We start from the raw sequence: 23,395 nt of genomic DNA on the forward strand, positions 1-23,395 counted from the left end.
GAAATATGGCTTAGAGGGAGGGGTGTTTAGCAGCATCTCGTCCCTCCCCTTCCATGTCTGTCCAGGAGGAAGTTCCAGTTCTCCGTGGAGAGTTCTGGAGGGATGCGGCGGGCGGTTCGACCTAAAGCGGGACAGCAGTTCAACAGGACGACTTGAGCTGTGACTTTTTCCCGCTCTGCCGCTTTTCTCAAATTAATATTTCACCAAACTCGGCATGGTGACGGGAGGTCCGCTAGTTTTCCCCCACTCGGTCCCAGCCAGCTGCTGAGCTGCGTCGAACCAAGGCGGCCGCATCATGGCAAACGTTAAAGTCGCCGTACGGGTCCGACCTCTCAACGCCAGGTAAGTTAGCTCATTTATTAATGCTTAAGTCACCTACGCCTGATGTATTTGCCTTTTCTAGACTGCCGTGGTCGTCTTCTTCCTCTTTGTGACTAGGTGTAGTGAGTGCTGTCAGAGGTGGGACATTCCTCATGTTGTGTATCGTTAGTCCTGCCACACTTTCTTCGTGCGTCTCTTTCGTGAACAACTGTTAAGCTAGCTGGTCAGTTAGTGGTAACAAGTGGTGCAGATGCCGAGTAATTACTGTGGCTGTCAGTGAGTCTGAATCCACTCATTGTGTTGAATAAGTACGTTTCTGAGTAGAAATATTAGGACTTTAAGGTTATTAAATTGTATACTTTAAACGGTATCAGGGAAGTAACTAGTGGCTTCAAAGCTAATTGATTTTTATATTGACTTTAATTGTTTTTAATATGTTGGCAAAATGGCCACCAGGTGGCGGGTTCACGCATAGCTTCTTTAGTGTAAGCGATTTATGCTATTTTTTTCTTTTTTATTAGAATAAAAAATGTCGTTCTTACTTTTATGAAAATACTTAATAGTTATATCTGCTTAATAAATAGATTTTTTTGTATAAAAATGTTAATGTCCCCTTGAACTATGAAAAAAACACTTAAAAATAAAGTTTTAGGTGTGCTGTTGAACTTAAAATTCGTCCACTTAAGGTCTCAGTTAAACTAAGGCCTAAAGCTTCTTTTTTTTTTTTTGCTGTATCAAAGAATAGATTTTTTTTAATATTAGGTTTGAATTATACAGCCAAAAAATGTCTGAGGCTGTGAAGTTGCTTTGCTCTCCTTTGGACCTTCTTTGACCTTATCAGGAATATTGGTGCAGGATGTTGAATAAAAAGGTTTCTTAGCAATGCGTGGAGTTTCTTTGAACTCTTGCAGAATTGCTTTGGCTGTAGGAAACTACCGTTCCATAACAAAGCATTAATCCTGCAAAGAAAGACAGGGTGAATAATTGTTTGAGTTGGACACCCTCCTACTTTGCATAACAAAAGGATGATCTATACCAAATGTGCAGTGCTCTGTAATGCAAATCTGTCCTTCCTGAGTTACTGTATGATTGTGACGTTCTCACTGTTCTCTGCTCTATTTATGAAGCAAAGGATGTGTATCCTTCCTTATATTTTTACCACTGCCACCAACCTTTAGTTGTGTTTCTCATTCACAAGTGTGTTACTCATTGTTTTCGCTGACCAGTAGGAAGCAGTGGATGCCTCCTGGGAATATGGGTAGCATCTCACATCCATAAAAAACATGGAAACTGGATTTCTCGTTCTTTTTCTTTCTTTCTTCTTCTTTTTTTTTTTTTTACAGTTTAATGTTTTCCACTCAAAGAGTTCTTCCCCTCCACGCTGTTTAGAGCCTGACATTCAAGGTTGGCGGTTTTGGGTTGGGCCTCTGCTGGAGTTAGCAAAATGAGTTCCACGTGCTGAAGCACAAGGAGAAAACTACCTCTTGGTTTGACCCGGCCTCCCCCATCCCGACCGAACGACCGACAACGGAGTGTTTGCACCGCAGCCGTCATCGCTCCTAGAGATCCGAGTTCTCTCAGCTTCGTATTGCATTTGGTTTCCTTTGTGTTGCATCAGTCCAGCTGCTGAAGCACACACAGCTGGGATGATACACACACACGCGCACTCCCTGGTTCAGAGTGTGCACACAATTTTTTTTTTTTCTTCAACTTTGTGGAAACAGCTCAAAGCTACCTTACCAGTGAAAGTCTCTGAAGAGCACGGGGGTCTGTTTTCATTCGAATTTGAAAGTGGTCAGTCGGACTCTTGTTTGTCGATTCCATGGATCACACACACAAAGATTCATTTGCTGTCATGTGATGACCTAAGTGAGGGGGAACTTGCCTAAATGTATCTGGACACCCTCTCTGTTATGGGAATCTCAGTAAAAAAGGAGAAATTTAAACCTATTTAAAATAGTAAATCTGGTAATGATAAAGTATGAGCCTACGGGGAAATGTTCTCGAACCCTTTGTCCGGTTTGTTGCTAGATTTGGAGATGCTGATCCCAGCAGTACCATTTCAGCATATTCAACTTGTAGATCTAATCTGACAAAAATGTGTAATGGTTAAACAGCATAAATGCTTTCACAAACCTCTTGTCCGTCTACATTTTCTCTGAACTCTAATTAATCTCTCCACTTTCGTCAGCATTCTGCGCATACACTCGCACCTAAATTGCCTCCAATCGTTTACGGTTTCATCTCATCCACAGGGAGAGCGCCGTTGGAGGAAAGCTAGCCGTTCAGGTGGACGATAAATTAGTCCGGATCCGAAATGTGAAGGTGAGTGTTTCGGCAAGAGACACCTTTTCAGATCCAGCTTCAGTTCGGAATTTCTTTGTCGATTGGATCAGATTCGTTTCTGAGCAGCGATGCAGAGGGAGTCGATCACAACAACAGGATGTTTACAGCCTCGGATCAGCGTCTTCCTGCTCGACGTCGCTGCTGTTTACGGTTCATTTTGAGCTTGTGCCGACACATTTAGAGCAGCTTCCTGTCAAGCGCGTGCGGTTTGGAACAGCCACAAGCGTTATTGTTAATTAGGTGATTTAATGTAGAATCTAACTTATTAATCCTCTTGCAAAAAAAAAAACAACAGCTTTGTTGTTGATTTTATAGTAATTTAAATGCGGAATATGTTTTATTAAACTTCTATTAAAGTCAATAATTGCAGGAGCTTCTCCGCCTTGTCACAATATCTGTTCAAGTGTCAAGATGATAAAACTCTGCTACACGTTTTCACAGGTAAAACTACCTTCGTGCTTGGTAAGCATGTGCCACTCAACCTCTTTCCTTCAAGAGAACCTGTTTTTTTTTGTTTACATTTCCATTTCTAAGCACAGATTTCTGTGGAGGGGTTGGGTGTGGGGGAGTCAAAGTCTGCTGTAAATGATGTGGCAAGAGACGAACCACATATGGCCTCCCTCCGCCATGGAAAAAAAAAAAGCCAAACTCCACGCCTTTAGAGGGTCTCCTGGGAGTAATTATTTAGGGAAAGGGGGGCAGTTTTGAAGGATCTGAGGCGGAATAAAGCACAGATGACTTTTTACAGGGACTACTATAGAGAGCAAGCGATACAGGCTATAAAAAGTAATTGACTCTGACTTGAATAAAACAAGAAGGACTTTTAAAAAAAAGGGAGTGTTGGACAACTTTTCAGTTGTAACTTAAGAGACTTGAGGCTTGCTCAAGATAGTTGACGTTGGCTGCCGTTCCTCTCGACTCTTCCCTCTCGCTACATGTATCCCTTGTCAGATTTCCTAAAAGCACAGAAAGGCTAAGTGGTCAATCTTTTAGGCAAGACAGATAAAACCAGCATTGTGAGTTTGGCTCTGCCCTAAGTCGAAGTCATTAGAAGAGAATCTGCTTCGATGATAAAGTCATCCAGCTCTGACCAGGGTCTTCCACAGCCTTATTTACTCTTCCTCAAAGTACTTTTCTTGAAAAATAAGACTCCCACTTTCATTTAGTGTATTAGTTTTAAAAGGTTTCCTTCAAGGGAATGTTTGTGCTTTCTTGTTATGTTGATTCATTAATAGGTAAATTGCTGTTATTTTCAAATGGTAGGTTAGACAGATCCAATTTATGGAAAGTCTTAATTTAAAAAACAAAAGTTAGCTTTGTTGAATTCCATTTAAAACTTGTACAGTAACCAAACTACTTAAGTGATGACAACAAATACGGCAACGGTACGAAAGGTTTTTGACCTAAACAGCAATTTACCATCAGCATGACGGGAAACTTTATTGTCAGTGTTGCCTGCGTTGAAGTGATGTTAATTTGGGTTTGATCAAATAAACTAAGGAGGCAGCCCTGTTGTGTGCCTAAATTATGAATGAAAGCTCTATGAATTTAAGTACTTAGTCCATAAAATAAGAATTTAACCTAAATTGAGTCTTTCTAAACAAACTGTTCCATTTTCTACACTGTATGTTTCTCTACTTTAAGAGAAATGACTAATTCTTGCAAGTTAACAAAAGGAGTTGACAGAAGTTCAAAGAAGGTGGAAAATTGAGGACCATTACAAAGTTGTTTTAGTATGTACTGTATATGTAAATGGTTTAAAACATTTTTTTGGAAATGCTATCCCTAAATTTTTAACATACCCCAGAAATGGATGTACAACTAAGTTGCAAATACAAAAAATAGGGCACAATAGCAAAATCTAACAGCCCCTAGAGGGCTAGGATATGCGATTAAACTAAGTCATGTTTATATTTGTTAAAAAATGCAATGTTTTAAAAGCAGCCTAATCAAAATAATTCAAACTTTTAATACAACAGGTTGCTCTGAAGTATGTTTGACAAATTAAGTTGATTCAAATCACTACCTAAGTCTTAACGGGAGCAAACGACAGAGCGGCAACATTTCAAAAAGACGTACGGCCATTTTGTTCTGCAGTCATAAAAGTAAAGCTTCCCTTTCCGTGAGTTCTCCAATAGTAAACATCAAAGATCAAAGTCTTTAATCACTCTTTAATCATAGTTTTAACAGTCTCATTTATATATGTAGGTTTTAACTGGGCGGTTTGGCGAAGATTCATCCTGAGCGATCTGAACAAACTGAGCCATCAGTTTAAGCCGAGATCAGTTTCTAAGTTGAGCGGTGATTTTTAGAAGCGTTGCTGATAGGCTGGACTGAAATCAGATTGCTCGCTAAAAATCCTGCTGCGCTGTTTGACCTCGACTCATTATTCACTCATAGTAAGCAGAAAGGTGGGCGAGTGTCAGTGCGCTGAGGCGTATCGGGGACTGCAGGAGTAAGTGCATTGCTAATGAGTGGAAACAGCTTGCTTGCGATTCCACTCTGTAGTTGGCCCATTGACACAACATGTTGTGTTGGGTTTTATCACAGTGATTTATTTTGTTTATTTTCCCCCTTAGTCCTTGTTACTAAAAATCAGAGACCGCCTTTCTGTGTAAAGCCTGTCAATATGCAGTGAAGTAGAGTGCTACACTGGCTGTTGCTCTTTCTTTCACTTTGTGAATTAATTATTACTTAATTGAACTCTCAACTCTATTTTGATGAGCATAAAGATTGGATTAATTGTGCTGAAGCGATAATTGAATTAATCGTCAACTAATGTTGTAGTTGATTAATTATCGGCTGGAATATACAGACTAAAAAAAAAGGTCTTTTGCTAAAAACACAATATATTCAGAGCAGTAATTATCCAAAACTGTGCAAAATATATATATAAGTTTTACGTTTAAGATGAAAACACCATCGTCTATAAATATATTTAAGCTAAAACTCCTCAAGTGGCAAAGTTTTAGCTTCATCCGATTCAAATTTATTGAAGAAATGCTACGTTATTGCCTTCGAGGCAATAAACAGTGTTTTTTTTTTTTTAACTTAAAAACGGAATTAAATTATTTGTTTAATTGCATCTTTTAATGCATTTATAATATATGAAAAAGGCAAATGAAAAGACTGCAGCATGTGTCGGTTGATCGATAATCGATAGAATAATCGATAGAATAATCGATTACCAAAATAACTGTTAGCTGCATCCCTAATTTGCTCGTCTTCTGTCTCTTCTCCGCAGTTGGATGGGCGTTCAGAGGGAGCGGTAGATTCCAGGGAGAAGCTTCTGGAGTTTTGTTTTGACTACTGCTACTGGTCGGTGGAGACTGCAGACCCTCACTACGCTTCGCAGGAGGAGGTAACGACCTTACTGAAAAACTGACTGACCTTACTGATTTTCTTCCAGGATTGCCTTATATTTTAGCTCCCCCCACATCTGGCCAGCTTCACTGTCTTTTTTAAAGGGAGACATGGTGATCGGCAATACTTTGTATTAGGGCTGAAATGATTAATTGTGATGAATCGATTATTGAAATAATCAATCGTCAACTAATTGAGTAACTGCGTGATCATTAACTGGAATATACAGACTCAGAAAAAGGTCAGTTGTTGAAAGAACAACATACTCAGAACAGTAATTAATCCAAAAATGTACAACAAATATTTACTTTCTGCATTTAAGATGGGAAACACATTTGTCTGTTAATATGGTCAGCCCAAAACTCTCAAGAGCCATAGTTTTTGCTTCACCCTGTTTAAATTATGTAAAATTAATTTCTAATATTGTACAAAAAAGGCTTCAATAAAAAATTTGCAGAATGCCAATTTTTTAAATATGCGATTAATCAATTAATTGGCAGAATAATAAATTAATTTATTGCTAATGTAATCGTTAATTGCAGCCGCACATCGTGTGCTCTCATATTTAGGCGTCTTTTTCTGTGTCCTATTATGGCCGAAGGTCATGTTGCTGCTGATTTAAGCTTTGTCCACAATCTCACGTGTCATCTCTGTAAAAAGAGGCACATAGAAAATCGCCATCCTTGTGGGGAGAAAAATACGAGAAGGGGTGTGTGTTGAGCTAGTTTCACACAGATGGTCACTCGGGGATATGATATCAGCTCCATCTGTTGCCCAGAAGTCTGTTTGCCTCAGAAGTTGCGTGTCTAGAGTCAGCAGGCTTTTCATGTCCTGGTTGTGATTGGGGCGATTAGATATCTTCGGGCGGCTTTGATTGGAGGGTGTTTCTGGAACCTGAGACGGGGCGGAGATAAAGATAAAGCTCATTCTATTTCAGGAAATTTCTTTTCCTGAATTTAAATTGAGTTTTTTTATTATTTTTTTTCCATCCAAGCTTTTAGTTAGTAAATCTTAAACCAGTGTAGCGAGTTTACTTCAGTTTTTCTCCTCTTTGTTCTTTAAGTTTACTCTTCTGCCACACCCTCTCCCCTCATGTCACAGCTGCCTTTGTACGGCTTTAGAAAGACATGGCCTCCACTGAGCGGACAGATACAGTCATCTCAGCACTTGTTTTCCTTTTTTTTCCCCCCACCATGCTCTGGTTCTGGCTTTATCTTCCTCTGTCTTGTGCAGAAAATGTCCACTCACAGTGGCCTGCTTGCCTGAAGGCATTCCTCTGATGACCCTGGGTGGGCGACCGAGCACTCGTGGAGGACAGAGCTGGTGGATTTTAAATCTGACCTCTTTTCCTGCACTAAGAATTGTCTGTTTAACAAAGGGCCTTCTGTGCTAGCGTGGCAACATTAGCCGCTAAGAATCCGCTGATATTTAAAATGGCATATTTTTCCGTTGCATGACGTTTGATTAAAAGCAGTAAAGAGGAGAAATACTGTGCAGAACAAGAAGCAAGATTTATCGGGGCGTGCTGAAACATTTCGAGTCACTCCTAATTATTTCAACAGATAAATAGCTTTTAGAAAACCCTTCATTTGGCAGATTTCGTCTTTGTAGCTACATTTCCGACAGTGCTCTGTGAACCATTTGATCTCATTGCCCTCTTTTCATTTTGTACTTTTTTAAATTTTATTTGCTTCTTTCAGCTTGATGAGTCGATGCTATTTTTGCCAACTGCTGTTGTTTCCCACACATTTTCTACTGCAGAGAAGGAATGGCAATTATTTCTGTTTTACATTGTATTCCCTTTGGAGGCTGGAACTTTATATGAACCAAGGGGATGCAATGAGATACAGGAGGAACGGGTTCTAAGGTCTGGCTTTTCCAGTCCTGCACTATCTCAAAACAGGCCAGATAGCCCCTCCAGCTCATATCCATCCAGTAAATATTGTCAAGCGATAGCTTACACCTGTTACTATGTGGGATTTTCATCTGCAGTGCCATCAGAAATGAATGGTGGAAAAGTGACAAACAGTGCCCCCTTGACTATTTTGCATTTTCATTGTGTTACAGTTATAAACTTCAATGTAATTTCATTGAGATTTTATGTGACAGACCGACACACAATAATCTCACAATAATCTGAGTTAATGTCTTTTTATAGAGCACCGGTTCACAATAAATGCAGTCTTAATGCAGTTTACAAGACAAACAGATCCAATTTGCATTTAAGTAGGCAATTCATTCTAGTCATTTGGACAGATCCGGATTCAATTACCTACATTCCAATTCAACCATTGTTATAAATGCCAAGTTGTAAAAAGTTAACTAAGGAAACACAGCTGATTGCATCGAGTCATTAACTTTGCAACAATTCTCCATACTGTGCGGTGACAGTGGAAAGGAAAGACTCCTATTTAACAGGAAGGAACCTGACTCATGGCAGACTTGGACTTTGAAATGACAAAGAAAAAAACCTCGAAGAAAAACACTTAATGCAATGAAAATGCAGAATAAAAACACAGCTGGTGGTGTGACGTTCTCTATTAGAGAACATCATAAAAACCATCTGAAAATGGAAAGTGTATGACACAACTGATATGGTAACCACCTAAACATTAATCAGAGAAGCAGCCATGGTAACTCTGGAGGAGCTGCATACATCATCAGCTCGCAACTGGACACCAGGTTGTCTAGCCCTTGTGGTTAAGTTGTCAAAAACAAAGCAATTCTTGAAAGATTACAATTGAATCTACGTACAAAATGCTTCGTGTGGTGAAAAACTAGCATTGCAAAACAGCTTGAGCATCATTTTGCAGGGTGTTTTTGTTTAGCAGAGTCAGGGAAGCTGGTCAGAGCTGATGGGAAGATGAATTGAGCTAAATATACAAACAAACCCTGAAGGAAAACAGGGGGACTGAATGAACAAGTTCAGAGGTGAAAATACTTTTTGGCACAATATTAAAACTGTTATTGTTTGCATCTGGAAATATTGCACATGTGCTCAATGCTGGAGGGCTAAAAGACTATTCTTTTACAAGCCATCCGTAGCTGTGCTGCTGCCGTAGAACAATTCCATTACCTAAATGAAACCTGGAGATGTAGGTATTATTAATTCAGTGCAGTGTGCCTCAGCCAAGGAAAAAATAATGCAGAAAAAGCAATGAAGAGCAACTCAAAACCACAGACTTGTTGCCCTAGCAACTGACAGCAACGCCACTAACGCATCAGGATTAAACACCAAAAAACACTCAGACACGCAAAGATCAGAACAGTTTTTAGGCATGATCTTTATTTTACAAATATTAATAAGTGATCGCTGTGGTAGATTAGCTACCTCCGGCATTAGCTAATCTAACACAGCGGTGGTTGATTAGCTAAGTTAAACACTCGCTCTGCTGATTATCTGTCAATACTATTTTTTAAAATTTTGTAACTGAACTGAAACATTCCAAATTCCACATTCCATCTGCACGTTAAGGTTGTCAAAGTCAAATAAATGACTGACCTACTTCCTTTCCCTCGCTATTTTTTTTTTTACATACGTTTTCCTGACCTTGTTATCTAGTTGTTGTAGTATTGACAATTGGTAACAAAGTACTGCGTCTCTTTTTTAAATATCTCATATTTACATTTAAGAATCTGCGCTTTATATTGACAATTTAACAGATAAAACCAATGGTAGTCATCATCAGCGAGCAGCTTTTTGCCCTCCAGCATCGAGATGGAGGGCAGGATCTTGCATGCGTGACGTCACTCTGCGAGGGGTCTATGTCAGGTGTAAATATGTTTCAGTTTAGTCTCTGATTGCTTTCCTTTTGGGAAATGATGATGGTAAGGACGTTTTGCCCGGTGAACAGAGTTGCTCTTGGATGGGAGTCAAAATCGATAATGGTAACCAGCTGTAGATTTAAAGCAGCACAACAAGTTATGGCTGTTGACTAAATGCGAGCTCTGTTTAGTTTTTCCACAACTTCACAACGGAAACCCCGAGCTTATTTATTGTGCCCGACAACAACACGAGAAAAGGGAATTGCAAGAGAAGAGGAAAAAGGATGGAGAGTGAGTGACATTGTGAATTCGATAAGTAACGGAGGAGGGAAAGAAAGAAGAGGAAATGGACTGGGGGGTCCCCGTTGCCTGTGCAGCTCCCCCTCCTGCTCTCATTGGCCAAAGTCACAGCTGCCTCGCAAAGTAATTTTTCACAGTTAAATCCCACTGTATAGACGTCATTGCTGAGGACTTGGCTTGGAGCGCTTTTTCATCACTGCCAAATGAAGTCAGTTTGCTGGGGTTTTTCCCCCTCCTTCTCCTTTTTCTCTCTCTCGATGCAGGGCAAGATTTGAATTGCTCACACTGTTTCTAGGTCTGTGTGTCAGTGGTGCAGCCGAGTGGAGAAGAATAGTTTTCCTGTGTCCTGAATTAATCCTTCATGCGCGTGTGAGAATCCAGTCCGCCTCAACTCATAGCTGGAGCGAAAGCCAAAAGAATGGTTAAGAGTTGGCCACAAATACGAGAGCAAATAAACCGCAAGCTGTCAACAACGCAGAAGCCACGCCCCGCAACATTTTCTATTAGCAATGACCGAGGTTTAAAATGAGGGATAAAGACTTCTTGAGAGGAACTCACATCCTGGTGACAGTTCAAGGACATTTCCCACCAGAAGACACACCAAATAACCAAAATTTCAACCCTTTCGTTCATAAAATCTAGCACCTATGCATGCAGGCTTCTTCTACAAACACCTTTGAAAGAATGCAGCGCTCTCAGGAGCTCAGTGAATTTTAACATGGTACTGTGATTGGATCCCACCTGTGTAGTAAGTTCAGTTGTCAAATTTTCCAGATGCTAAATATTCCACAAACTGTTTGTATAACAAAGTGGGAGCAATTTTAACGTACAGAAACTCAGACACATAATGGCAGACCACCTACGTCAAAGAGAAGGGCCAGTGAACGCTGTATAGTCCTCAGAAGTCACCAACTTTCTGCAGAGTCAATAGCTACCGAGAGTGCCAATTGTAGCTTTCGGTAGCCTTGTGCAAGATGTAGTTAGGGGGCATCTTTTTGTGAATTGGCAACACCTTAGTTTGTTACACCTTAAAAAAAAGAAACATCAACAAAAACAGTTGATTCTTGAAACTGAAAACTGAAAAAAAAATTTGATACAACCCACATAAGACTAGGTAATAATAAAATATATATTTTAAGTATTCTTTTCTACATCCGTAGAGGCAAAAATATTTTGCTAAACAAAATCTTTCATTTGAATTTAGAAAATTAGCACCTACTGCCAGATTTTTCTGTAGCGCAAATACCAAGGCGCAATATTACTTGACACGTTATTGGCTGGCCTCAACCAATAACGTGGCTGGTTGAACTCAACCATTTTTCCCACTGAAAGGAACACTAACTGCTTCAGCATAGCATAATTTAATGCCCCCATTTATCTCATGTAGAAACAGTCTCCCAATGGATTCTTCCTTTACTAATATGACTTTGCATCGTTGCAAGCTCATCAAGGCATGATGAGCATGGAAAGGTATAGTATGGCAGAACTTGACAGGTCTGCACAGTGTCAAAGATGTGCTTCTGGAAGAATGCGCCAAGATTTCCATAAACACACTCCTAAACCTTCTGGAAAGCCTTCTCAGAAGAGGAGCAAAAGAACAGGATGCCACTGAAGTCCATATGTGTGTAAATGTAGGTATAAAAAAAGTCTTTCGGCAATATTGTTTATGTTCAGCCACAAACCTTTGCAACATTCTCTGGTTTGTATGTCACTGTGCGCAGACGATGCCACATGCTGTTTGTTGGCAGTTTCTTCCAATTCAAGTCGAGTTTGTTTGCATAGCATCATAAAAACATCATAGTCACAAATTATGAAACAAGCAATAAGCATTACATTTTGTCGAATGCCATCATCAAAATCATCAAGCAGATATACTGTACATCAGATGTGTTGATCAATTTTTCACTTTTTACTACTAGCTTCTAAATAGGTGGGTTTTAGCCTTGATTTAAAGGAACTCAGCTGTTTTGCAGTTTTCTGGAACTTTGTTAGAGGAGCATAGAACCTGAATGCTGCTTCCCCATGATTGGTTCTGATTCTGTTGATGCAGAGTAGACTAAAACCAGAAGGCCACACGCACGCACACATCATCGGATTTGTATTTGTTAAAAAAATGTAAAACTATTCTTACCCATTCACATCTTAATCGTGTACAACTTTGTGCTGTTAATTTACATTAACTCTCTAAAATACTTTGAAACTGGGGGTTGTAATGCCACAAAGTGGGACTACATCCAAAAAGCGTGAATATACATTTCCAAATATGAATAATTATTCATTATAATAATAATATTATTCAACCCTCACTTAAGCTCTGGAATTCTTTCCATAGTTTTCTTCCCTTATATGGTTTATAGCAATCCTCAGAGTTTAATAATCCAGCCCAGATTCTGTTAGGAATGCCAGTATTTCCCCAATTCATTCCACACTGGGGAAACCTGTCATAGAGCTGTACCCTATGGAGATCCCCCAAGGCTCTCATCAGTCTTAAAACCTGGAGAAGTCATTGCCGGCTTGCATAAAGAGTCTGATTCGTAACTCAACTTTACAGTGCTTCACTTTGGCCCTTTCAACAGGACCTGGGGGAGGGAGTAACAAATCTCCTTAACTGTCTCCAGATATACTTCTGTTGGTCTTTAATCTCACTGTATTTTTGAAGTCTTTTCTGTAAAGAGGAATACCTTGGTTCTTTATTTCCTTTCACTTCTTGACTATTCCTGTTTGTTCTGGTGTTCATTTGGAAACAGACCTTCCCATGATGAGATGTCTCTCCCTGCTCCCTCTCCCACAGCCCCGCTGCTCTTCCATGCTAATTTGACCTACAAATTCTGTCCAAGTGTGACAAATGATAGCATTGTTGAACTCTGGCCAAACAGCTTCCTGCCTGTCTCCTCTGGCTGTATGCGATTTTCGTCTCTCCTGTCCTCATTGTCTTCAGGTTTTAAGCCTGGATTTTTTTTTTCCCCCCCACTCCTCTCTAATTCTAGAACTCATATTCCTCACAGGAAGGACACGGATCTCCTGTGACATTTTTTTTTTCTGTGTCTAAACAAAGGCATTTAGTTTTGCTCTGGGCCCAGCTGTTGTGTTTGTGTAACCCAGTTGGATAGCGTGGGACAAGAACCGAGAGACCCTCGCCTCTGCTGCAGCTGTCCACTCTTGGACTCAGACAGCAACATTTTTAATAGTATTTAACTTGACTTATACAGCATGTTACGCCGGATTTTACATCCAGTTTCTTGTTTTTGCATTTGTGCTCTCCTACTAAAATTTATCGAGAGAAGATTAATCTTGGTAGTTATGGAGCCAGGGATTTTTAACTTCTGCTCCAACCCTGACTTAAGCTCTGAACATTTCAGGTTTTAATTATGATAGAACGTTACGACTCACTGGCCTTTCGCCATCACCCCCCGACAACATCTTAAACACACACACCAGCTAAATACTTTTCCATCCAGAGTTTAGCGTAAAACAGGCCTCATAAAAAGAGACCAGCAGTTGGCATTTAGTATAGCCAGTGATTACAGGAGCTGCCTCTTTAAAAAAGCATTACACTATTACTTTACCTCTAATAACCATCTTCTTGTGTATGTATGCTGAGATTTCCACTCCTTTCCAACGTTTATCAAACACTTAATTGCTCTTAAGCACTCTTTCTTCATGCTGATTGGTCAGCAGCTGAGCTCAGTTTTGTTGTTCCCATGGTTTGAAACTAAAGCTGAACACTGTGCTCGTTATAGCCTGGATCTCTGGGATAAATGCCAGTCTTGCTTTTAGAACCGTTGCTTTTCTCAGAAAACACTGATCCAGCTCAGTTGGACATTTACAAACTCTTGGAATCTAATGCCTTATTTTGATTATTATCAAGCTAGCATTCTCTTTACAACTTAAGGCTGGCAGTGATTTTTTAAATTTATTTATTTACTGCTGTGTTGTGAAACTGAGTCTTTGTCAGTAGGTTCATGAGGACACTGGTCTTTTTGGTCTCCTCTGATCATCTGTTACATTTGCTGTATGCCCTTCGTGGTAAATGGACTGAACTTGTCAGACCGACCAGTGGAGCCACATGAAAGGTGCTTTCACAACTGATAGTCTGGTAGACTCTGTTTGATTGGGGACTAGAATTGCAACATTTGTTACATCTCAGCTGGTGCGGTTCGATTTCACACTCCACTGTGTCAAATGATCCAAACCATTTGAAACACCTCCCTTCTTGCCTGTGGTGACGCTGCACCAAGAACCACTGAAGGACATGACAAGAAAACCTCTGAAGAAGACTTCCTTCTTCACATAATATGAACAAAAATGGAGTACCATCACATTTTAGCGGTTTTTGGATTTCTTTTTTGTCTTTGGCTGAAGACCACAAGGCATTTCCAGCGCTAGACTACACTAGTGTTTGTTTTGGCTGCATTTACCCAGAAAGCCCTGCGCTATAGACCTCTTTTTCTTCAAGATTGGTCTCCAATTCCATAAAGGGCAGATTTGTGGAATTTCGAGATAATGATTATATGTCTGTCTTATCAGCAAATTCTCGCTTCTGCACAGTGTCTCTTGTCCGTCTTGTTCGGAGTTGTCAACTTCTTGCTGTTTCTTTGACTAATGCTGTCCTAGTAGTTGGGTTACCTGAAAGCTTTCTCTTTCGGGCTTTTACCATAGAGTCATGTTTCATCCCTACATTCTGTTCTAACCACTCATATTTGCATTTCCTACATAATAAGGAAATCTGTGGTCTCCTGTTCCTTTCATTCATTGCAAGACTATGATTTTTTTACTCAGAAAAGGAAGCAAAAGTTTGAGGCTTTTGTTTTTGTCTTCCAGGTTTTTTCCGCTTAAGCTCTTAACAGGGTGAACATACACACATGCAAAGAAAGGCAGTGGTGTGCAGTGGTCCGATGATGAGAACAGCCTTGCTGAGCATGAATGTGTTTAGTCTGTCCCTTGTGTTGTTTTCGGAACTCCGACTGGCCAGCTCTCTTTCCGTGGCTCCGGCCCAATAACTTTATCTCCAGGCTCTTTCCCCGGCTTCGTTTTGAGTCTGTAGCACATTTCAGTACCCAGAATGCAACTTGCTTCTTACCTCACCTGCTTTGTTAGTCCAAAAATATCCCCCAGTGTTGCAGGGGTATTTCAAACTTTGAAAGTAGGTTGTGACAGAAGGCCATTGTATCCAAGTTAGACAAAGTGCTCGAGCACAAATTACAGTTTGATTGTAATTTGTTGTGACAGCGATGATAAACAATAGTATTGTTTTTAATGTTGCCTGACGTTACTTGTCTAGACACACTCGTGAACTCCGAATTATTTCCCTTCAGGATTCAGAGATTATGTTAAAGTTTTTTTTTCTGGGGTCATTAAGTGGTTTTCTCACTTAGAGTAAAAACAGAAATGCTAATTATGGTGAAAAACTATTGGAATTGTGTTAGAATAGTTTCAGATCTAAAGGAGCGAACAGTTAAAGGAAACGTCCGTCTCTTTGTGAAGAGCCAAAGGGGACCCTCGGTACTGTTGTGGCGCCTATAGAGTGAGTGTAAAGGGTCAACTTTAACTAGAGCTGTATTTATTCTGTGTTTGAGTGAGGAGAGAGTCTGAGTCTGTTTTGAAATGCAGAATGAAGACAACACAGGAAAGTGCTTAAAACCTTTATTCAAGAGTCAAGAGGTGGGAGGTAAAAAGCATTGACGTTTATTGTCACGGTTTCCGTTATTGAGTCACAGTTATTTGATATGCTTTGACGTCACACTTTTATCACACTTTTATGTGACTAGATTTAGATGTTTTCCATAAAGTATGTTGTTTTAACATTATAAAATCAAAATTTTTACCCATGCGTATAGAAACATTGAAGTTTCTGTTGTGCTCTGGGAAACTGGTTGTAATAAAGATGCATTGATCAATCACCCACAACCTTTCCTTCAGTTGGGACTGATCACTGATCGGCGCGTCATACACATAAAATTCCCCTGTTTAGTAAATGTATCAAAACTAATAAATTCCACCATTTTCAGCCTGCCCACCTAATTCGTATTGCTTCAGGAATGATTACGTTACTAAGTTGCATTTAGCTACTTCAAAGCGGTTTGATTTGGTATATAGTGAGCAGTGTTCTTAAAACTAACTGGTTAGCAGTTTAGCTAAATATTTTTGTCTGTTACAGTAATCACACATCTGTTATTTTGTTTCGAAGCGTGGACGATAAGCTTATTTATTTCATTTTGTCGAAGATTAACCTTTGGGTTCAGCTGGCGTTAAAGATGAATATCTCCTGCGGTCCGTGGATTATTTTCCATCGGCTATCCAACAGTAACCAAAAGGACACAAATGTGGCTTAATAATCTATTTTCAAAGTGGCCACCAGAAGCCCTGCAAGTGTGCTGCTCTTTTTACGAGTAAAATAAATCTTAGAGATGGATGAAAATCTTTCACCCATTTGTGCTTGGGTTGTGACAAATCACAGTCATCTAAAAAAAATCAGCAGATCTGCTTACTCCAAATCAGATATGATTTTACGTTTCGCAAGAAATGAATAACATTGTTATGTCGTTTTACTATTGGTAGTAATTTATTAGTGGATAAAATTTAGCTCTTTCAGTTCCTGATCGCATTCCTGGTACTATGACAGACAATTAACACGTAAAAAATGGGCATATACACATAGAGATTTAAAAATGTAGAAAACAGAAGATTGATACTGAGTTATGTTTTGCTCGTATTTGTTCTGCAAAAGATCATTTGTTTCCATAAAAAAGCCAGACTCTAAATTGTCAACAGGTTTCAGGCAATGAATCAAGATCAAGGATAAAAGATAGATAAAATGCATCAACAAACGGCAGGTGCTTTGATGCTTTTTCTTTATTTTAGTTTGGGAACAATCAACTAAATGCTTTGTAATGATGAAGCTCCTTCATTTTCTGTTGGCTTTAAAACTACTACCCAAAACAACCCAAAGCACATTTTTCTTGTTTTTGTGTTCTAGTCCCTTGGAGGAAAAACTGGAATCAATCAAAATCAGAGCTAGCAACCAAATCGGTAACAGCCACGAAAAGCCTGAATGTTACTTTTTACTCATTTCATTTAATAACGGGCTAATGAGTAGTTTAAAACTAATTTAAAATAATTAAACTAATGTTTTCAAGAAGGACATTTAGACTTTCTTGGTGCTTTTACAACATCTCTCAGTCAGATCCTACTTAAGCTTCTCGCATCTCCTGAGATTGGATGATGGTCACATTAAAAAGGACTTCTTATTGCAAATATACCCGTGTTTAAATCTATGAGCTTGTTGGAGCTTTGAGAGCTTTCCTACTTTCCCCCACATGTGCGCCCATTTCTCCTTGTCCAGGTTCCAGTCTTTAGCCTGCGGCCAGGAAAGGGGACCCCTCACTGATCCCAGGGTGTGTTACGGTTCAGAGGTAGAACGCTCTGTGTGTAGATCAGGTTGCCACTCCCTTAGGCACGTATTGCCTTTGGTTTGTGTTTCCAATTGAGAACACATTCCTTCGGGAAATGGTTATGTTTGTCATTTTTCAAAAATTGTTTTGTTTGTTTTTAATTGTAACTGCCAAATACTTCACATGTATCTTCACATTTGCACAAGCAACGACAAGAGAGGGAGACGCAGATGGTCCGCAGCGTTCATCTGCTGGGCGTGGGAAGTGATTTTCGATTGTGTTTTTTGATTCGTACGTGAGACGTTTTGTTAGGATGGACCTCTGGGTGATCGCTTTTTGCAGATTGAACCATGGTTTTCAAGAAATATGGTTGATATATGTGTCAGTCTAAAATGGCGATGGTTCGGTTTTGCCTCTGAAGCTCAGAGAAGAAGAAAGGAAAACAAAAGGCCTCAGCTGATTGTTTTTACAGGGCCTTTTTCTGGGATCCCCAGTCTCAGAACTATGCTTTGTGAGCTTGTTTATTTTCCTGACCCAAGCATTTTTCAGCTTTTTGGCCGTCACGTTTTCTTCAAATACACATTCTGCAAAGTTGTTTACTCAGGGCATTAGCTGACCTCCTTGCTCCTTGCACAAACACTTCATCAGGAAGCAACAGTACCTCCCCATGACTGGCCTGATGCCACCTTCATTGTGATCAGAAAACCTTGGTGAAGGAGCTACACTCTTGTAAAAACACAGTGCGTTTCAAACCAAGGGCATTCGCTGTAACACTGTAAACTCTTCAACGCTCCACAAGATCTTAAGTATTTTTTTTTTTTACTAAAAGAAACTTTCATGTATGCTTCCAGCAATCGTATTTTTTCCTACACTGTTTTTGTTACCATTCAACACTCTGCTGAATCATCTTAACCCCCTGTCTGCACAGTGCTCTAGTTGTTTATGTGTTTGTGATTAAAGTAGTGCTTCCAAATCTCCTCAGGTCTTCCAGGATCTGGGTGTGTCGGTGCTGGCCGGAGCATCTGAGGGCTACAATGTGTGCTTGTTTGCTTACGGCCAAACGGGATCAGGAAAGACGTACACCATGATGGGCACACCGGTGAGGACTATGCTATAAACTTTGCATTGTGATCAGAATAATTGTGCTTTAATATTACGAGAAGACAAACTTCATAAAACATTTTCTTCTATGGAGAAAATGACTAATTTGTTTGTCTACCCATCCATCCATCCATCCATCTGACTGTGTTCATTCATCATTCCACTCATCCATCAATCAGTTTGCAAAAGCGCTAAAGTTCCTTCTCTTTGTCTTACAGGAGTCCATTGGATTGACACCTCGCATTTGTCAGGTAGGAGATATCGTTTTTGCAGGTAGCAATATAAAGAAAGTGGTTAATTTTCCTTTTGGATTTGCGGTGGTTATTGGTGTTGGGTCATTTTCAGCTCTTATCTCCTTTACAGGGTCTGTTTTGTCCTGAAGACTCTTTCTCTGACGGGCAAAACTCAAGCAGAGTGGAAATCAGGTGGGTCAGCGGGATACTTTGTTCTTTGAAATGAAACTTGCTGACAAAAACTCAAGAAACGGGAGAGGAATCTTACATGCAGACTGGAAGTCATGATTAAAAGACCCACACATGATGTCTTGTAAATACATCAGAGAACACTTGATTAAGTATGAAATGGGTCACATCTTGTTTTTGGATTAAATCTAATGGGGCTATCATGCAATTCCTTAGCAATGGACTTGGAAAAACATCATGTCAGTGTGCGATGTTAGAAAAATCAATACTCAACGGCAGACCTGCAGTTGAAGTAACTCCGCTGTAGCATAGATCAAATGCACATCATCAAATTATCCATCTCTGACGATGTTTTGAATCTGATGTTTACCTTCTATTCTGAAGCTTTTTGGAGATCTACAATGAGCGTGTAAGAGATCTACTGAGAGGAGAGCAGAAGAAGCGGACGTCCCTTAGAGTCAGAGAACATCCTGAGAAGGGGCCATATGTTGAAGGTTTTTTTTCTTTTTAATATATTAAATGTTTCACAGCAAGGATACACTGTGTGCTTCCTAAGGCTAAGCTTGGTTTTAAGAGTCTTTGCTATTTTAGCCAGAGATGGATTTATGTAGGCATGCTTAACTCCTTCACCCCTCACTGCGCCAAAACCGAGGGATGTTTTATTTATTCTTGGACTCAAATATTCCTACTCGGTGCATACCCCTATGGTAAAAACTCAAGGTACCACATAGTCGTTTATAATTTATGTAGAGGCCTGTATTTCAGCTGCTAAATTTCTTGATATAACTAAAGTGATTTTGAGAGAAAAATGGATGAGTATTTTGAGAAGGGCTTTTGCCTGTCAATTTGAGCTATACAACTGTAATCATAAGGAAGAATTTGGTTTATGTGATATATTAAAGACAAATTCAGAGTCATAAAATGTTACATCAGTTCTACAGAGTTTGTACTTCCTCTGGTTCTACATCTGTTTATTTTCCAAACCGTGCAACTGCTTGTGTTTAAATCCCCGCATCCACTCATTGTTTGCATCAGGAGAAATCCCAGTTGTCCACAGGAAGTGATGTCATTTCCTTCTGCTTCCAAGCAAACCCCTTCATCACTCATGAAGACACACACTTCAACTTAGCAAATTTTTATCTAAATTTGAGATTATTTGCCTAAATCTCAAATTGATGGTCTATATTTTACCGTCAGTCTTTTTGTTTTTATGTTGATTTTGAAGTTTCGATTCTGTAACAGATTATTAATCTGAATCCTAACAGACAAGCTTTTTTATGAGTAGAGAAATTTAAACCCATGTAAAAAGAAAAAAATTAAGTAAGAATTACCTGGTTGTTGGTGGAGCCATTGACAGGGAGTTTCTCAGTAAAACGTTCAATTGGATTACTTTCCACTGTGGAAAACATTACTAAGTAGTAAATCTTCAATGTTTTTTCTGTCTCGTTAAAATCAGATCTTTCACAGCACATGGTCACCGACTGCAAACAGGCCATAGACCTTCTGGAGGAAGGCATCGCTAACCGCATGACGGCAGCAACCCACAACCACGACACCAGCAGCAGATCCCATGCCATCTTTACTATTCAGTACACACAGGTGGTTACATTTCACAACTTTTATAAAGTTTTCTTAGTTAATAAATGCAACGTATATGCAGTGATCATTGTACAGCTTTGCCAACTTAGTGCTTACAGATAGATTTGACCGTCTCTCCTTCCACAGGCAATACTAGAAAATAACCTGCCTTCTGAAACGGTCAGCAAAATTAACCTGGTGGACTTGGCTGGAAGGTGAAAGTGTTTTGATGGTTTTTTTTCCCCTCTTTTGAAATCATTCCTAAAAGTGCCCCCTGGTGGATATTAACTGCTGCCCTCAGATTTTTCTTCAATGAAGGATGGCATTAATCTCTATTAATGCTTATATTGTGTCTCACAGTGAGAGAGCAGACCCCCAGTACTGCCGGGACAGACTGACAGAGGGCTCCAACATCAACAAGTCACTGGTCACTTTGGGCATTGTCATTTCTGCTCTGGGTAAATGAAGTCAGACGTTCTTACAGATCAGAATATATAGCGCATTTTACTTTTTTGTAACATTTTAACCTCAAACGTCAACGTATTTTATTGGGATTTTATGTAATAGATCAACATAAAACACGCAAAATGTGTCATTGCATATTGTTTTTAACATGTATTAAACATAAAAAGCTGAGTCACTTTGTACCTTTTCCTTCCCCATTTGTTGTAATTGTTTTTATGAATCCGTATCAGAGGATGTTAAATCATTTACCATTTCCTTCTACCTCATGTTAGTACAAACAAAAAAATCTCAACAGATTCATTGAAGTTTTTGTTTGTAAGTACCTTTGGTAGGCACTACAGTATGTGTTTTTATTTGGATCAAACAGACCTCATGTTTTACACCGTTCCTGTGTTGTTGTTGTTTTTTTTACACTCTTTTCACACCCTTCCACCTCTTTACCTCGAATGCCGCAGCCCAGAACTCCCAGATGTCGAGCAGCTGTCAGAGCATCAACAGCGTGGCCTCTGAGGGTGACAGCAGCACGTTGGGCAGTCACAGCAGCTCGCTGTCTGGAGGAGCTGGAGGTGGAAGAAGACTCTGCTTCATTCCCTACAGAGACTCAGTCCTGACTTGGCTACTAAAAGACAGTCTGGGTGGCAACTCGAAGACAATTATGATCGCAAGTAGGTATTGCTTTTCAGATTGGAGCCAAACGATTGTTGTGACATGCATGTGTTGAAGCAATTGGCATATGTAAACTGTTAATCGGAAACACTGCTCTTTTTGTTGCATTGATAGAAATATTGTTCTTAATTCATATCAGACGTTTTTATGCTGGGGATTCTTTTGTGTGTCATTGTGTTGCAGCGGTGTCGCCCTCTGCTAACAGCTACAACGAGACCCTGAGCACCCTGCGCTATGCTGCGCACGCCAGGAACATTGTCAACAAGCCTCGTGTTAATGAGGTGAGTGGCTCTTCAGGTTCTTAAAAGTAAATAGAAATAATATAATTAGGCATTTTTCTTGGATTTTTATCCACATGTTTTATTTCTGTTTAACTTCTAAGGTTTTATTGAGTTTAAGAATAACGTTGAATTATTTTATTTTCAAAATTTTTCATATTCCTTTTTTTTTTAACCATTTTTGCTCAAGTAATATCCTATTTTACATTTCATTAGTTTTTATTTTCATAAATGTTTTATTCATTTTAGAAATATTTTAGGTCTCAAACAATTAATTATGAGTGATTGATTATTGAAGTAATCATGAACTGTTTTAGTAATCTATCGATAGTTGGAGCACACAGACTCAAAAAAAGCTATTTGCTAAAAAAAAGAAAAAAAGAAAGACCAGCATATCTAGAGCAAAAATTAAGCCAAAATTGTACTGATAGTGTTGAATGCATTTAATGTTAGATTGGAATCTCTGACCAGGTTTTGGTTATGCTTTAATTCCTTGTGCAGGATGCAAATGTGCGGCTCATCCGGGAGCTGAGAGAGGAGATTGACAGGTTGAAGAGCATGCTGCTCAGCTTTGAGTTGGTATGGTAACGTTTTACTGCTCAAGCATTTCAGACACTGCAGTGCATCATGATGCTTGCATCATTTTTTTCATTGTTGACTGATTATTTTTTGCTCTATAAATGGACAGCAACGTAATCCCAGCCCGTCTCTGAGTGACGAGAGAGACGGAAACCTTTCGGAAATGGTGCTACAAAATGAGCTAAAGGTACCAGAGAAAGAAACAAGATCCCAAACATCCACTTCTTTCTCAAATCGCATTTTTATGCTGTTCTTTGAGTCGCTCTAACAGTTCATTTATTCCTTCATGCAGGTGGAGCAGCTGACAAAGGACTGGTCGGAGAGCTGGAGAGACAAGAAGGAGCTGCTGGAGAGATACAGTGTGGACATCAACGGAGACCAGGCCGGTTTCCTCATCAACTCCCTTCAGCCACACCTGGTTTCTCTGGACAGAGATGTCCTCAGTACTGGGATTGTGTTTTATCATCTCAAGGTATGAGGATCCTTAAAAAAAAAAAAAAAAAGATTAAATCTGTAGCATTCTTGAGTAAATCATTCGAGAACAGTCAGTTTTTCATTTTGTGAAATCAGAATTGTTTTTAGATTAGTTTTGGCAGTAGTTTATACTGTGGTATGAAAGTGTTTCTGATAATCTTTTATCTTTCTGTCTCACATTTTTTTAAACCCTAGAGATGTATATCTATCACACATTGTTAGAAAAATACACTTAAGAAGAAATGGCAGGATGCTTAAATCAAGCACTTTCTTCAGACTTGCTCTACTTTTTTCAGCATCTTTGCCAGCTTCCCTGACTCCAACCTTTTCCTTCTTTCTATCTAGA

The 23,395-nt window shown here is 39.5% G+C and overlaps 1 protein-coding gene across 1 annotated transcript in view; it reads left to right on the forward strand.

Moving 5' to 3' along the window:
• Positions 1 to 67: 67 nt before the first annotated feature.
• The window catches only part of stard9 (StAR-related lipid transfer (START) domain containing 9), a 41,613-nt gene continuing 18,285 nt past the window's right edge, over positions 68 to 23,395 (forward strand). The window contains exons 1-15 of the mRNA XM_028000544.1: positions 68 to 342; positions 2,577 to 2,646; positions 5,912 to 6,028; positions 18,469 to 18,585; positions 18,806 to 18,838; positions 18,951 to 19,012; positions 19,394 to 19,503; positions 20,466 to 20,608; positions 20,735 to 20,802; positions 20,948 to 21,045; positions 21,508 to 21,717; positions 21,902 to 21,999; positions 22,498 to 22,575; positions 22,685 to 22,762; positions 22,868 to 23,047. Of these exons, the coding sequence (XP_027856345.1) occupies positions 296 to 342; positions 2,577 to 2,646; positions 5,912 to 6,028; positions 18,469 to 18,585; positions 18,806 to 18,838; positions 18,951 to 19,012; positions 19,394 to 19,503; positions 20,466 to 20,608; positions 20,735 to 20,802; positions 20,948 to 21,045; positions 21,508 to 21,717; positions 21,902 to 21,999; positions 22,498 to 22,575; positions 22,685 to 22,762; positions 22,868 to 23,047 (1,509 nt within the window). The 5' untranslated portion in view covers positions 68 to 295. The remainder of the gene's footprint in view (positions 343 to 2,576; positions 2,647 to 5,911; positions 6,029 to 18,468; positions 18,586 to 18,805; positions 18,839 to 18,950; positions 19,013 to 19,393; positions 19,504 to 20,465; positions 20,609 to 20,734; positions 20,803 to 20,947; positions 21,046 to 21,507; positions 21,718 to 21,901; positions 22,000 to 22,497; positions 22,576 to 22,684; positions 22,763 to 22,867; positions 23,048 to 23,395) is intronic.

Source organism: Xiphophorus couchianus, chromosome 19 (assembly GCF_001444195.1).
Source record: "Xiphophorus couchianus chromosome 19, X_couchianus-1.0, whole genome shotgun sequence".
In the NCBI taxonomy this organism is placed as follows: domain Eukaryota; kingdom Metazoa; phylum Chordata; class Actinopteri; order Cyprinodontiformes; family Poeciliidae; genus Xiphophorus; species Xiphophorus couchianus.